This window comes from Scleropages formosus, chromosome 21 (genome assembly GCF_900964775.1).
Source record: "Scleropages formosus chromosome 21, fSclFor1.1, whole genome shotgun sequence".
NCBI classification, from domain to species: domain Eukaryota; kingdom Metazoa; phylum Chordata; class Actinopteri; order Osteoglossiformes; family Osteoglossidae; genus Scleropages; species Scleropages formosus.
Window position 1 is genome coordinate 19,874,992 of NC_041826.1, and position 17,183 is coordinate 19,892,174.

General features: G+C 43.7%; 1 protein-coding gene across 8 annotated transcripts in view; it reads left to right on the forward strand.

Annotated features, from left to right (window-relative positions):
• Positions 1–17,183, forward strand: part of wnk1b (WNK lysine deficient protein kinase 1b) — a 72,517-nt gene continuing 55,334 nt past the window's right edge. For 7 of the 8 annotated variants that reach the window (XM_018729960.2, XM_018729963.2, XM_018729966.2 and 4 more), the window contains exons 1-2: positions 42–183; positions 2,670–3,874. In XM_018729960.2, coding sequence (XP_018585476.2) covers positions 3,158–3,874 — 717 coding nt within the window. In that variant the 5' untranslated portion in view covers positions 42–183; positions 2,670–3,157. Of the gene's footprint in view, positions 184–2,669; positions 3,875–17,183 lie in introns of all 8 variants that reach the window. The other variant, XM_018729961.2, reaches the window with a different exon arrangement.

A 17,183-nucleotide genomic window follows, 5' to 3' on the forward strand; every position in this document is an offset into this window, starting at 1 on the left:
TTAATTTCTGCCTTCCGTCCGGAGCCACGAGAGGGGGAGGATCTGTCGGTTTTATAGGTATAGTCGCCATTTAGTCAGTAGGAACGAGAAGTCGTTGCGGGAACATGTAATTTGAACTTAATTTCCAATTAATTACATCGATAATACACCACATATAGATGGAATATTTACTGAAGGAAAGATGTAAGCTCATGTTTATTGTAATTTGGTTGTCCGGGGAGTTCTGGGGTAGCGTTGCTAGCTGACTGAAAACGCGAACTCTTTTTTTTTTTTTTTTTTTGTTTTGCTTTTTTGCTTGCTCTCTTACCTGCTACCAGGACTGAATGTGGCTGTTCGGTCGTCTGGGTTGGACAGCTGGAAAACTGCCGGACCACGAGGTTCCAAGAAGAGCTGCTGGGCTGTTTCTCGAGTGTGTGTTTTGTTCCCCGATTTGGCTGTCAGCTGAGGACGCGCAGTGACAGTGCAGCACGCAGTGCTGCGGTGCTGCTCCTGTTAGCTAGCGCGGTAACAACCGATTGAGCGGACACTGCTGTGTCCCACTGGGGCTGCTGGGTGCGGACTGGGGCCGCGGCCCCGGGCTTCTCTCGGCGCGTTCTCAGTTATACGCTCACAGTGTGTCAAGGCCGTTGGCTTAGCGAGACTTTGTGCCTGGTAGGCGGCTACTCAGAAATCTGTGGTCCGGTGACACGCTAGTCAGTGCTCTTCGCGACGGCCGGGGCCTGTGCTGAGTGTGGCGGCCTTCCGCTGCGGCTCTGCGGGGACGCCGTCGCGGTCCGGGCGGGGGGCTGTGTCTGTGATGATGGCTGGAGGAGGCGGGGTGGCGGACGAGCGACGGGAGACCTGATGCGTGGAAATGAGGGGCTCGCCGCTCTCTTCTGCTTTGGTGCGTTGCAGTGGAACCTGGCAGCGCTGGGAAGTGGAGCAAGCCTCGGATTAACTGTAATGGACGGTTCGGGTTTAAAGTGGGGAAAGTAGGGGCTGCGGGCGTGAAGCGCAGAGATCCCGCACGAGGGATGGCCGCGCGCGTTACGAACGCACGCGGGCAAACACACACACGCTGGCCGCGATCGGCTTTTTTATAACTGCGCCGTGCCTCGATGGACACGATTCATTCAAATCCGTGGTGGGTATTTTATATAAGCCTTGTCGTCGAGTTTTCATGTTTACACGGCGCGTGGAGCTCTGGGGGCTGCGCGAGGCTCATGTGTTCGCCGTGAGGTGGGATGAGTGAAGTGACTGCTGAGGAAGGGCCGTGATCGTGAATTTATTCAAAAGCATAGCCTACTTTTTATTGCTCGTCTGTGTGTGGTGTTCCGAGTGTGCCGCGGTTTCGTGGCTGCTCGCTGTGTCTGTATTTCAAATCACTGTTTTGACCTCCCGTATAAATGTTGTGTACAGTCGGGCCCGGATCGAAGACTTGTACCTAATAATGTGGCCGCAGTCTAGTTACCTGTGAGTCACTGATGGGAACAGATCGATCCACATTCGAACCTGTGGATGCTTAGAAACGGGTGGGGGGGGGGCTCGTTGATGTTTACATGACTGAGTCTGTGTGTCTTCCAGAGACCACTTCAGTACTTCATTTTACTGCAGTGTGTTGTCTCCATGTGGACCATAACATCCATTCAGCTGTACACCGATCACACAAGCTTTGTTCAGTTGCGGTAAATGTAAAATATTTCCTAGGCATTCCATCCATTTAAAAAAAAAAAAAAAAAAAAAGGCCGCCCAATTCCTGGCTTTCACTTTTGGGACTTGTCATTTATACATTGTCTACATTTCTGGTGTGTTTTAAATGTCGTTGTTTTGTAGCGCTAAAGGAAACGAATGGTGTTAAATATGCGAAACTGGAGGCAGTTGGTGTTGGTGTTTTTTTACATAGAAGGAGCTTGCCTTAGCTGGGCCGGACTTCCCCGCCGAGGTTTGAGTTACAGGCCCTTAGGCCTCCCGCGAGCCCCCCTGCTCATCCTGTCATTGCAGCTGTTCTGCGCTCGGTCGGGGCTCAGCCGTCGTACTGTCAAGTCCCCTTCGCCGTGTTGTTGTCTGCTTCCTGCTCAATGAGCTATGGTAAAATCAAAGGGTTTGTCGTGTTCTTGTAGCATTCCGCAGTCGCTAGGATAAAGTGCTGCTCTGTTCGTTTATAGATTTATTTTGTGAGATTTTGCTTTGGGGTTTATGCTTGTTAAACTAGATATGCCAGTGCAAAAATTGATGCAGCGTGAGTCAGTATTTTCCGTTTTCATGTCTTACCCTTCTAGACTGCAGTTCATTGGAAATGTGTGTTTGGTGCATATTTGTTTTAAAATCTGTCCTGTCGAGTGCTACATTCGAAAGTTGTAAAAATGCTTCATGACCTGTTAATGACTGAAACTGCAACTGCTGTGACACTGTTGTGAAGGCAACAAATATCTGCCCTTTCCTTTAACTGTGACTGGCATACTGTTGCTCAGACTAAGTCCTTGGCTCCTCTAGCTCTTATGATTGGCTGGTGGTTTTTTGGCTCCTTGTTGCTGCCAGCAATTACTTCCAGGCCATTGAAGCGCATTTCCCTTTCTTTTCCTCTACTTTAACTGCATGCCAAACCACTGAATTACATGCTGCAGTGCTGAACCTCTCTAAGTATAGACATGACTCTGAATCCATCCTGTTCTCTCTCTCTCTCCTTACAGTGAATCGGAAACTGACTTTGGGTTTACTGCCTCCGTGAGGATCGCGGTAACGGGACGATCCAAGAAGAGGACCCTCTTTCTCTGCTGGTTGTCTCTTGTGCTCAATGACGGCTGTTTCTGTCTCGCTGCAGGATGGGTTGTGTGGATTTGATGGTCCTTGTTTGTCAGCAGCAACACCAGTGTTTGCTTTTCTGTGACGGCGTCCTGTTCTTTTCCACTTACAAAAGAACACCCCCTCTTGTGGGGCCAGACCCTGTGTGGTGTAAAAGCATTCGATACTTTTGTTAGGTGATATACTTGTCGGGCACACCTTAAAACCCCAGCTCCCTCTGTCCACAGCTTTTAATTTGTAGAGATTGCCTTTTTTTTTTTTTTTTTTTCTTTTTCTTGCAACGGCTGAAGGAAAAGCTGAGCATTACATTATTGGTTCATATTAGAAATTAATTTTGTATTTCCGCTGCTTCTGCACACAAGTGTACAAGCAAAAAATGGCGGAAAACCCGAACAAGGTTGTGACGTTCCTAGCCCCTCCCCCAAAAAGCAGTAACGGTGCCAGCTCGGACACGCTGGTGGGTGAGAAGGTTGGACCAGAAGTTCGACGACGGCGTCACACTATGGAACGGGACCTAAAAACAGCTGAACACCGGTTCTTCCGCCGCAGCGTTATCTGCGACTCTAATGCTACTGCCTTGGACCTCCCAAGCAAAGCATGTTTCCTCAGCTCACCACCTGACTCAGAGCCCACCATAGTCTTGGACCCTGGAGCTCCGTGTTCGGAACCCCACGAGGGTGTCATCAAGGCAAGAACAACAGAGACTGACAAGGACGGCACTGCCCATGTTGATGGGATTTCGGAGAGGCTGAGTGTGCCACCCCTAGTCCCTTGCATCGAGGACACTGTGCCGGTCTCTGCTGCTGCACCCATGGTGGCATCAGAGGCGCCAGGCAAAGCTGGGGATATGACTGAGAAGAGAGATGATGATGAGGAGAAGGAAGCTGCCAAGGCACGAGCAGAGGCAGAACAACGGGAAGCAGAGAAGAAGGTGCAGGAGGACATCGAAGAGGTGGAGACAAAGGCAGTAGGCACTTCACCCGATGGCCGTTTCCTCAAGTTTGACATTGAGATTGGCCGTGGCTCTTTCAAGACCGTCTACAAGGGCCTAGACACTGAGACCACTGTGGAAGTGGCTTGGTGTGAGCTGCAGGTAAGCCTCATCATACCATCAGGGAAAATGTGTACCATGACTGTACCTCTGCTTTGAACAGCTGTACATTATGGCATAAGTAAAGAACCTGGTTTTTCTTTAGGCTAAACAAGCTACAAATCCAGTACAATGAAAGGTGTCTGTGAAATCCCTCAAGTCAAAGGGAGTTGTAATCCCAGCCCACAGAATACGAGATAAACGTGATGCATTTATAAGGCAAAGTCTTGGAGAGATTCTTACGGTATGTAAATTTGTCTCATAAAGTGGTAAATGAAGTAGCATCAGCAAGATTGCATGACAGGTATATCAGTGAATAAGAAAGCAGGCTTGGCAATGAGTACAGTTTTGGACTTCCGTTGCCTCAGTCAGGAAGATCAGGTGACTTGGCAAGTCAGAGCTGAGTGCCATATCTGCCATAGACGCATGTAGAACCTGAACTGCTACTGTTGAGTCCTTATAGAGCAGCTTCAGCTCCGTAAGTCTTGACTTGGACTGTAATTGTATCTCAAGGATTGTGTCCAAATAGAACTCAGTTGTATCCAATTACAAATTAAGCTGCTGAAACAGAAAAAAGGTTTCAATTTTTTTTTTCCTCTCTCCAATCACAAGATTGTTAGCTTTTTCTTAGAGCATTGCATAATCTGTTTTTGCGAGAGAATGTTTATGAACCCTGGGTTGCAATTGGGTGGATATTACTATTGCATGACTAAAATGTATCGCCACCCATCCAGTTGGCACAGTTTGAAAGCTGTGTCACATAAACTGACTGCTGAGGTCTTCTAAAGACTAAAGTCAACATTCCCTACATGAAACATTTGTGAACCAAACCTGTTTTTTTAATCTAGAGATTTAGATTTTATGCAATGGATTGGTGTCCCATCCAGCATGTGCCCTTGATTAGCTCTGTGCCCTGTGTTTTCGGGACATGCTCCAGATCGCTGCAACCCTGCCTTGGACAAGTTATGATAGCGAGTGACCGTTTCAGTGTCAGAGGAGTGAAATAATACATGTTTAGCATTGTGTAACTAATGCTATAGGTATATATGTAATATAGGGGATGTATATTTTTGCATTGCATAAAAATGTGTGGCCTTGTTGAAAGCACTTCAAACATGGATGGATTGATGCGAATAACAGGCTGTTGGATTGTGGGGTGTGTATGTGATTCCCTGTTGACGGGTGTGGTAATCAGCTGGGGAATGCTGTGGTGTGTGCGTGTGTGTTGGTGATACGGCCCCAGACAGATCTGGGCTGGGGCAAGGAATTCAAGATGCCCTATATTGCAGGTATGGTAGATAGCAGTTTTATGCCTTTTCAAGAATCTCAGCTTCAGTGGATAGAGATGAATTCACACAGTGCCTGTGTTTAAAAAAGGGAATGGGAGGAAGAGGGTGAGGAGGGGGAAGGAGGGAAGACTCGGGACCCCGAATACCTGACAGAATGTCTGCATCCTGCTCCCGCTCTATTTGGGAAGCCTTTGTGGCCAAGGCTGGAAGCTGGAGCCCTCAGCGGAAGTGGGCCTGTTGTCTGGCTCATGTTTGCTGGGGGAGGATGGAGAATATCTGGTCAGCAATGTTTATTGGAATATTCAAGGTCTGAGTGAGTTCAGCTGATCAAGGTTTTTAAAGTAAAAGATTTTTTTGACTGCCCTTTGGTCCTTCAGGGAGTAGGTAGGGAATAGTTTAGATGATGATCCATTATTGTTCCCAGTAATGGAATCAGTTTTCCACCTTTTTTCTTCTTCTTCTTCCCTGTTTCTGGAGTAGTGACTTAAATGCAAGCCTTATTCTGCTGCAGTTTTTTTTTATGGAGATAATTCCAGGCTATAGGCTTAAAATTATTGGCAACCTAAAAGCATCCCTGAGTTTTTGAAACTGATTTTTTGTTTCATCTTTCAAGGGTACACAGATTTGTTCATGAATTAGTCTACTGCAAGCCTGTGGCAAAATAAAATTTTAAGTTTTTGTAGGTCTCAAACTTTTTTCCTCTTTTAAGGAAATTTTGTCAATGATCAAATGTTCTTATTCATTTTTTTTTGTTAATCTGATTGCTGTAGCACTCCAAGTGATTCTTCTTTCTCTAATTTTGCCTTCAGTTCCAAGAAGTTTCAGCATGTAGTCCTGTTACCAATGGCAATTCTTTCACAGAAGCTTAGTGGCAGGAAGTGCAGAGATCAGATTTGCCATCACAGGCGTGCCATTAGCACCAAAAAGCTGCAGTTTGATATCTTGAAGTGTTTGTTCAGCATGTGTTGGACCAGTCCCAGCAGGTATTTCCCCAGAGTTTATGCTGACCGGCTTCCCTCCGCAGCTTGCAGTACCTCTCTGGAATCGCGGTACTCACTGCCACAATGACGCCAAGCGTAGACGCTGTAATCTCTGCATCACCAAGGGTGTTCAGCTGTAGACAGCAATTTTGAAACATGGCAAGAAAGTCTGAAGGAATATGTAAAAAAAAAAAAAAAAAAAAAAAAGTCAATATTACAGTTAGCTGCACAGATGCAGATCTGAAGAGGAAGTGAAAAATGTAGGTCAAAGTTGGCTTCTGCGGCTGTGCCTCCATCTGGTAGTCTGAGGGCCCGGTTTTCACTGTGTGGAACAGAATGGAATTTAAAGGTGGTGCTGCTTTGTCAGAGCAATGTCCTTAAACAGGGACAAGGTGTCGTCACCCAAGAATTATGCAGAGGATGTGTACAGAGGAGGAAGGCCTATCCCATGAATCGCGGTCATTGCCATTTCCCTTTTAATTGTTGCATTTTGCATCGCTTAGAAGAAGAGGAAGATGACTAGAGGGGCCGCATTTCCTTTAATATGGTTAAAGCTGTTCTGAATCATATAGAAGACTTTTTCTGTCTGTACATGTAGTGGAAATGGTGGAACTTTATTTTTTCCCCCCAAGTGTGACATTTTTTGGGGGGGAGAGGGTTTAACAGTTGAGGGGAATGGAAAATATCAATGAGCCATTTGAACTTTTAGTGCCCTTATGTGTGATGGGTGATGTCGCGGGGAAGTCAGTATGAACTGCATAGAGCAGATGGCTTGTCCACCTGAATCTTGACCTCTAAGGCCTCAAGTAGTGCATCAGCAATACTCCAAGGAACACAGTACATCTGTGTAGATCCTCTCTCTTGGTTGCTGTAGAAATCCCTGAACTGTAGACTTTTTTTTTAAAGTATTCTTTATATATATCAGCTTGTACAAACCGGTGCAGCTGTGTTTAGTAAGATTTAGATTTTCTCCCTGCCATATGCCACCAATTTTTTTTTTTGATACCAAGCTGCTCCTGTAAGGTGTGTGTACCCTATTATAGTATATTTCTCTTGCAAGCCATCATAGTTGGAAGTTTGTGAAGTTATAGTATGTAGTACTATCAATGAGTAAGAATTTTCCCAGCTTAAAAAATAGCTAAATACCTCTCAGGTCAAGTAAAACAGGCCAGGAGTATGAGAAAGAATTCTGATCTCTTGTACATTGCCATATCTGACTGAAATGCAGAGGGATGACCTGCCAAGACTTGTTTTCACTCCACCTTCTTTCCCTCCCGCACCCTGAGATGGTGATGTATAGCATGCAATGAAAGTTGCTCCAGTTATGCAGATTTCCTTAGGGTGAGAGCTGGCGTTCTTGAGGGAAACCTGTTTTTTTTTTTTTTTTTTTTCTCCCCTCCCCTCCTTTCAATTGGTCATGGACTCAAATGTTTGGCATGGGCCTGGTAAAAGGAAGACCCAAAACTGACCAGGGGTTTGACATCATCTGCTTCCCCTGGGAGAAAAGCTTCAGTTCAGACAACTCTGCTTGCTGCGGTACATTTTAAATAGCCAATTGTGATGTTACCCATGGGCAATGCTCCCCCCCACCCAAGTGATCAGACTCAGCTAGGACTTTGAATGGGGTTACCACAGCATGTTAGTGACTGGTGTGTAGGCCCCCCTCTTTGCTCTCTGACATTCTCTGGATTCCTGTGGAAGAACGTCAGGCTGCTGTAGGGCCAGCTCTCAGTTAAGACAAAAAGTGTGGGTGTTTGATTCTACCCTTTGCCGAGTTCAGCTCTTCTCCTCTCCACACTGCTGCTTTTGTCCCATTCATTTACCCCCATGTGAGCAAAATACCCAAATTAGAAATTATTCAAGTGAAAGTGATAGTTTTTAATGCATTTTTCCCTACTTTATATCATAAACCTTTGAAAATTTTGAAGATGCCTGTCTTTTTTTTTTTTTTTTTGAAAGGGTTTTCTTTGAAGTGCGAGTCAGTTTAAAATATGCTCCACGTGTGTTGCTTAGGTAGATATTCCCCTCTGATATATCAAGCTTGTAATAGAGGTGAAAACCACTGATCTCAACTCTTGAGGCAGGTGTGATGTGCATGATTCCTGCTTAAAAAAAGTTTGTTTTGCCTTCTCCTCCTACTGCAGTAATGTCAGTTCTGCATTTTGTCCTGAATGCATGAGACTTGTACTTCTTTCCAGTAAATGGGTACAGTTTGGATTGCTTAAAGAAAAGAATGTCTTTCTTCTAGCTAAATCTGTAACTGCATGGGCTCTGTCTGCATCTGCTTAAATTTAGTTGCCTTATTGTCATTACAATATAACTGGCACAAATGTCATTTCAAAGAATTCAACCACTGAATTGAAGATTTGTGTATAAATTTTTCTACAAAGGGCCACGTCCATGAAATGAACACGTTTCCATTTTTGTTAGAACGGTTATTTATTAGTCAAGTACGGTCTTCTTATTTGTTTTACAGTTGCAATGACTTCTGTATTGTGTGTGGGGGTTTTTTTTTTTTTTTTTTGAACTTACTTGAAACATGCAGGTGCATACAAGGAATTTTGTCCTAGAGAAATTGCTGTTGTATTCTGTCACTTGACTTGGTGGTTGTCAGAGATGATCGTAGTATGTGAGTGACAGTGTGTTCCACTGATGTATGGATGAGTGACCCAGTGTATGTAGTGTAAGTCACCTTGGCGAATAAGGTGTGTGGGCTGATAACACTACATAGTTAATTGGATGTTGTTTTTGAGAAAAGCATCTGCTAAATAAATAAATGTAAATCATCTCGTAGGATCCCAAAAAATGTAGAGACCATGTGCAGTGAATGGGTAAAGAAATGGTAACGGGCAAACTGTTTAATGTATTGAAATATTGTTTATATGCTAGAGAGACATCTCAAGGGTAGAGTAATTTGTTTTGTGCAAGTGATTTGAAGAAGTTTATTTGGATCTTCTTTGTCTTTGTGGTGGTCTACAGCAAGGTAGTGATGCTGATCATTGACTGTCTTTGATAACTTTCTCCAGGCCAGGTAGAGAACACATCATGCCATGTGGTTCTTTAAATGTTGGGTTCACATGTGCCTTGGTTGCACAGAAATGGTTTTGGTTTACAGTGTGTAATGATTACCTTTAGCACCTACATGGTATTTTTGCTGAGTTTTGTACATCTTGTTCACTAATTGTGCATTTTCAAGAGGTTATTTAAACCTCTGGATTTCTGAGCATGGAGAACTTGAGGCAATGAAACAAATATTTAACACATCATTCTTCCAAAGTTTTGGATGCTGCAGAGTTAGCTGAATGAAGTTTATGAAAAAAGAAATGTGTAGTTTTTTTTTTTTTTTTTTTTTTTTTTTTTGGAAGTGGATAAATATAGCCTTGTGAAAGCTGCAATCATGCAATACAGTTAAATCGTTGTGCTTTTCAATGAAGTGGACCACACTGACCTTCATGTCAGTCTGACACTTCTTGCTTCTGCAGTATTAGTCATGAAATTTTACAGCATTCTATTATATACTGTGTTCAAACAAACTTGATAGATACCTTGCTATATTGTTCCTTACTGTTTAGAGGTACATGAGTGTTAATTAGGTTTTGTCTTTGTCTAGGACTTCCATTTCCCTGGATTTCAGACACAGTAAGATTAAGGTATTAAATAAAACGCTGCGAGGCATTGTGGGGTTTGAGGTATGCAAACTGGAGACTCCTCCATCACATCATGGATTAGTAGACTGTCCTGGTCAGTGCTAAATTTTTTTCATACCAGGCAGGATTTATGGATGGTCCTGTTTAAGTAGCTTTATGTCAGACCTGTACTACTGATGCTATTGCTACTCCTGGTCATTACTATGGGAATGGTGATATTTTTGTCATTGTAGTAGCAGGAAGGTGTATTCTGAATAAACCCTGAATATGGTCAGAGTAAAATAATGTCATTAGTATCCAAGCAAGAGCTGTGGAAATCACAGCCTGAATTTGGTGCCAGGTTGTACCAGATGGCTGGGTTTCTCCATTTATTAGGTTGTGAGGCATCTGGGTCCTAAGAGCCTGTCTGCACTACACAATAAAGGATTGAGTTTCCCTGTTTACTATGCCATCCCTAGAGGTGAAAGTCACATTGGCGAGACAGCTGGTAGCATAGTGGTTAGAGCTACTGCCTTTGGACCAAAAGGTTCCAGGTTCGATTCCCACCTCTGGCTGTAGTACCGTTCAGCAAGGTACTTATCCTAAATTGCTCCATTAAAATTACCCAGCTGTATAATTGGCTAAATAAGTGTAGACTTGTAATAAATTGTAACCGTAACATTGTAAGTCCTTTGGAGAAAAGTGTCAGCTAAATTTATAAATGTAAATGTAAGTCTCTCAGCCTGTGTGTCTTGCATGTGGAGCCATGGTGATAAACCTAGAACAATGGCGCTTTTAAATTGAAGGTAGTAGGCTGTGTGGAATAATCTGATAAACCCCATTTAAGACTTGTCGATATTTTAATGTCTCCTGGAAGCACATGTTGCTTCCTTGTCCTTACGTCAGTGAAGCATCATTGCATCTACATTGTGAAGCAGTATGGCACATCTGCCCCCAACCCCCTTGTTACGTGGTTAAACATCACATATATCAGCTCACTGACACTTAATGTCATGACACTCCATTGCATTTCTAGGAACTACCATATTTCTCCGTGAAGTGCTTTACTGACGATTGTTTTCCTGCGTCCAGCTGGGCAGACTGAAATTTCATTTCACGCTGGGACGCATATAGGCCGACTTCCTAACGGGACTGAATGAGTTTTCCCTTTGTACCTACAAATGAAGATGATTGTTTTTCTTTTATGTGCTGGGCTGCTTGTATACATGTGTAATATTTGAATGCTCTCCTCTGTTGATCCTGTCCGCTGCACTCGGGAAGGTGTAGTGGCCGTAACAAGTGGAGCGCAAAGGAAGGCTGTCTTCAGGAGGATCGGGACAAGGATCAGCACAGCTCTGCTTCTGGCAGATGATTCTCACGCTTCCAGTAGGGGGTTATGGGGCAGATGTGATTGTGAGTGGGAAATTGATGTCACTTGCAGATTACAAGCTATATTGGCATTTCATGTGGTGATCTTTAGTAGCTGATGATTGTTAAAAGGCAGTTTTGCTGGCTTGGTTGAACTGCACTGCAACCATCTTAAATCTGTCAATGGTTCTTCCCACCCTGGCACCCCCCCCCCCCCCCAAATGACTGCGTATTAATGGCACCCGTAAAGATGAAGAAACCTTATCAGGATATGATTATGGTGTACCTTTTTCATATTTTTTTTTGACCACTTGATCATTCTAGTGACATCAAAAAATGTACCTTTTCTCTGCAAGTCAGTGAGTATATAGATTTTTTTTTTTTTTTTTTTAAATCTCTCTCAAAATTTCATGCCTCACTGCATTTGTCTGAAAGCAGTGAGATTTCTGTGCAGAGTTGCCTGCTGCTATAAATAGAGCCACTTTGTTACTGCGAACAGAGCCGCTCGCTGTTCCTCCTGGAATCTCATCCACATGTGACAGACGCAGTTCCAGCACTAGGCTGCAAAGTTCTGTGTAATGTTACACTGCCATGAAGCCAGGTCTGTCTTCTGTTTTTTGCTGGCTTCTTCTCTGACTTCGTGTTGAGGTTGTACCTTATTGAGATGAAAAGGGAAATGTACAGTTTTGTGCTGATGAATACTGATGGTCTCAATTCTTTCGGTTTTACTCTGTGCTGAGAAGTCAGACTGTTTCTTGCAGTGTTTGGAGAATGAAGGCAGCTTTTTAGTAGGTTCACCAGAATCCATGACCTTTGCAGCTCCACTGACTTCTGTATTTAAATATGTTTAAAAATGTTAAAAGCAGTACTCAAAGGATTGAGACTCCTAATATATTCTGTGAATTGTAAAGTGTCTTTGAGAAATGCACAGTAAGGCTCTAGAATCCCGTCTATAATTTCCTTCACCCTCTGGCTGTCTACAGTCGGAGTGATGTCTTCCCAGTTGGCCTGTTGCGTATTTGCACCTGCAGAAGTTGACCTGTGACAGTGAGGGTATTGGGTTTGCTTTGATTAAACCTGTATTCATCCTGTTGTTCATCATTTGCAGTTGTACATCTGCTGTCTGTTCCCAGGACTTGGCCAGACTTGTCAAGATGTGACTAGCCAATGCTGTGATAGCTGTTGGTCTTTTTTTTTTCCAGTTTGTTTTTCTGATGACACCGTGGATCATTAAATGTCTAAGGTTACATTAGATTTGCAAGCAATGCTTGAGTCCTGGCTGCCAGCTTGGCGAGTAGTGTGTGTCCATTGACTAAGCAGTGAGTCAGGTGAAAACCAATCCCTGTGAGGATGTGGTTGCGTTTTAAATGGTGGGGCATGACTCTTGTAATGTGGGAATGATGACTAACGGCACAAACCAGGCCTGGATTTTCATGGTTTGAAATGGGTTCAAGGCACTTTGCACAATGGTAAATGAGATGTGTAAAGTACATGGGTGTTGGGGTTGGGGGGGGTGTGGCTGTAGGTCTTCAGGTGAGTCACTACCTGTTTGTCATGGGAGCTCGGAAGCTATATGAGTATGTCTTTAGCGGCAGGTTTCAGTGGGGAAATAAATACCAAGAAAAGTTTCCTGCAAGTAGTTTTACTTTTCCAACCACCTATTATACTGGTTTGTTACAAAGAGGAGATGGTATCAGTTACTGGCACTTTGCTAGTGTTTCTAACATCAGGTAAATAGACCATTGAAGCAAGTTGTCACTGTGGAAAGGTTTGATGTGACATGAGTTATGGCTTGGTATGCCCGTGTCACGATCCTCATTGACACTCCTATTCCAGCTCAGCCCCATGCAGGCTCTTGCTTCACTAAGCCCATCCTCACAAGGTGCTCACTCCTTTTTCTATGTTTTATTTTAAACTCTTACACTATGGACATCTTCCTCAGTCATTTTTGTCCTTGTTGTACAAAGCTATAAATAAAGCCCAGTCTGGCACAATGTCCTTCCTGCTATGTATTGGGTCAGCTTTGTTTCCCTCGAAGAAAAGGCTGTGCAACTGGGGGAAATTATCAAGTGCATATGAGAGCTTTAATGGACAAAGTGAATTCCAGCTGGCAGATCCCTTTGTCACATTGTAGTGCCTCGAGTCCTAAAGCCTTTACTGCCTTTGTTTTAGTAGTGCAAATGAAAGCACCGTAGCGTTAACACTGTGAAGCTGTAGTTCTCTGTTGCTGCTAGGTACACGAGAGGAGCTCATTGTGTGTGGGGGCACGTTAGAGTAAGTGGGGAGTGTGACAGTGGGGAGGCTTGAAGACCTGCAGGAAATATTTTGTAGGAATTGCACTTGACCCACATGCTAAATCACTTTTGCCCAATGAGCCACTACTGTCCCCATACAATGAAAAGAATATATATCTTCTGCCATCTTGCCTCCGAGCTTCTGCTGTAGATCTCGCGTGTATATTTGTGTGCTGTTGGAGGACCGGGGTTTGTAGATGCTTGGGATGGAGTGTATTAATTTTGTCTAGAAGTTACAATGGAATGTATCATTTTTGGCTTAATAGCAATGAGAGATTTTATCTATCTATTGATACACTGTCAACAATAAATGGATTCTGGTGCTCAGTTTTTTTGACCCAGTGCTGTTCCCCCTACTTTACTGCCACCATCCAAAGTGCGGACCCTTCTCAGTACGGCCAACCTGATAACACAGAGTTCCCACTGTCTGGCAGGTGCGCTGGGGTACTTCTGTTAGTGCCTTAAATTATACTCCCTTCTGTACATTTCTTTGTCGTACAATTGCTCATCGGTCCGCCTCGTGCCCAGGTGTGAGATCAGTAAGACTGAGTCACTTAAAATGAATAGCTTATTCTCTATTAATATTAATCCTAGACTGAAACTGCTGTGATTCAGAGTATCACCTGTGTAAGATTCTAACAGCTTGGGAAATTCCACTCCATTTTCTTCACGTCACAGGGATTTTTAAGCACAGCTGGCACTTTGTGCATTTTGGAGTTTTTTCTTTGTGGTCAGTTCAGCTGGAGTCCCTGTCTTTCATTGAAAGTGTGGTGCTGTGATTTTAACATTCAAACATTGCTTCTGCATTCTGTATCTGTTTTCGTGATTATATTTGTAATTTGCATAAAACTTTAGCGCTTCTTTGAATATTTATTTTGTTTAATGCACTTATCCTATGGGATGCTTTCTGTCTGAGGGGTTAATAATGTGGAAAAATGTCATGTGGGCAATACGGTTGTTGATGTCCTTTGTTGTGGTAGAGAGGGATGGGCTGCAGTTGGTCCATTGTTTCAATTGGCAGGGCTGTTTTGTAATGGGTAGATGACAGTGACAGGTGGTTTTCTGTGCTGTGCTGCACGCTGTCACCGTCAAACCCAGCCCTGTGTAAATGCAAGGGTCATATGATGACTTCTCCCATCCATTTTCTGCTATGAGCTCTGCTAATAGCAGACTTGTTTTACAGGCCTCATCCAGGGGTCAAGCAAAGAGCAAGTTGTTCAGTTTTCCTCAACTATGTGCTATTTGTAGTTTTTATTTATAGTTTTTATTCTTGACCTTCGGGGGAACCGGAGGCAACAGTCTTTGTGACAGCTTATCTTTGGAAATTCTTGCCTGGAATGTTGTCAGAATTGACACATGCACTTGGGATGAAGCCATGAAAATGCCCACTGCATAACTAAATGTGGTGCAGATGCTGTTTGCTATACTTCACATATTGTTTTACATAACTGTTGACACCTCCAGTAGTTTGAGTCATTTTGGCATCCCTGCAAAACTTGTTACATGTTGGTCAGGGGACTCTCAGTGGGGATGTGTTAATTCTAAGGAAACTGAAGTATTCTTTTTTTTTTTCTTTTTTTTTTTTCCCCCTCGGTATATGTGTGTGTGCGCTGTGACATTGTCCATTCTTGTTGTCAATGCCAGGTTTTTGTAGTTTTGTTATTTGGGCTGGGGAGTTCCGTTAAGATGGAGGGAACTAACACAATAAGGGAATCTCCCCACTGTGATTTTCAAAAAAACTGCTTTAAGAGAAACTTCTGAGTTGTGAGTACATCAGCTCCTTTTTTTGTAGATTTCCATTTTAGATACTCTTCTGCATTGACGAATTACTTCTGTTCAAAAGTAAAAAGACTGGAAGCAGTACAAGTGCAAATATAAATGTATGTAATGCACCTAAATGAATGCAGACTCACGTTAATATTGTTTGAGAACTAGTTTAACATGATGTCCTTCTGAGCCAAAGAAATTGTGGGTCATGTCTAAGAGCACCAGGGCAGGGACTTTATGAGAATGGGTTTCCTTTTGGTACTTTCAATACAAATAAATTTAGATAATTTAGGTCAGCTTTATTGTCATTACTCTTGTAGGTGAGTTACGCGTACAGGAGAACGAAATTTCGTTTCTCTTTGGGCCTTCGTCCAACACAGAACATACAGTGCAGTGTGTTACAGATGAGTGCAAATACAAGTCAGTGTGTGCCATACACAGCCTGGAGTTTGGCAACAATACGCACAAATGTATAATTTACACAATGCTAAAAAGGATTTACATATAAATGCAAAAAGGCTATGCGGGACATGTAACTTGCACTGCAGCTAGAGACAAACATTAGACTCTTGAGACACACTAATTGTAATGGTAAACAATTTAATACATTACTATTTTTTGGGAACCTTTTAGTAACACACTTTATGTGAACTCTGTAGGCTGAGAATAGCTAGTAAGAAATTCCTGTGGGTGCCGGGCTGGTGCTGACAGATGACAGACAGGCTGCAGGTCCCTCCTGACCTGTAGTGTGGGTTGTTTGGCCCAGGGCAGAGTGCAAAGCGCAGCCTCAGTTAGGTCTTGTGGGCTGTGGGCTCTCTACTCTGGTATCCAACCATTACAACCAGTTGATCCTAAGGGGGGTTAGCAAGCTGAATGCAGCAGATCATTTGCACCGACACTGTAAAGGGAGCCCTGCTGGGTCTTCTCGATTACATGCGGTGTGACCAGCTCCGGTAAGAAAGACATGTTTTTGGTTTCACTGTTCCAGAGGTATGGCTCATGCAATACTGTAAGTTACTTGTAATTTTAAGCACTCCCCCCCACCCGGATAAATATCATGCTAATACAACCTCCATGTCAACTCTGTTGGATTTGTCTCAACCGCATGGTCCCAGTAAGCATTACCAGGTGTGGCTGTCTTGACCTGCGTGTGGGGCTTGAAGGGGTGATTGTGTTCTTCGTGACCTGACACTGGGGGGGTAATGCTGGGCATACGAGCATCGTTTCTCTGTCTGGGACTATAGTGGGCTCACTGTCCAAGAGCTCCTCTGGTGAAACTGCGTTGCTGAGATCACTGTTTCTCCTTAGTGAGAAGGCCTTTGTACTCAGCCAAGGCCTGCTTGCATTTAAACTAGTCTATCTGTACAAATGAAACTTCTGCCGTCCACATCTCAAAGCTGTAGGTGGTTTTCCAGTTTTTACCATGTATTTGTGTGTGTCTGTTATTACTTCCAGTATTTTTCCCCTCCCTCCTTTCTCGGAGCATTCCGTCAGCTGGCTGGGTTTTACCTCAATATTCCATTCTGCAATGGGGAATATTGAGGGAATTTTCATGTGAATTATGTTTGAAACATAAGTTTTTGTCATCTGCTGAGAAGGCATTGCACATAGGGGTTAGCGAAATATGCAGAGCACATGTGTTTGGAATGTCTCCTCGTCACACAGTGTGAAACACATGGTCCTCAGTCTGTGCCCTGGAGGGTTCGGTAGCGCTCTTCAGTCAGCACACTTGCACAGACCCCCGTGTCTCTTCTGAACCGCTGCCCTTAGTTACATGACCCGCCCTTGGGAAGGAAACCGTTTGCTTAATCTGTCCTTAGTAGTACCCTTCTATAAATGCTGATTAAGTCGGTTGTCGAGAATAGGAAAAGCTCCTAATATTGGAAACGCAACTCGGTTCGGCTTGTTTATGGCGAAGTTGGCCACGTGTGTTAATGGGCAATGAAAGCTTGATGGTACGTGATGGGTAGTGAACTGTTGAACTATTC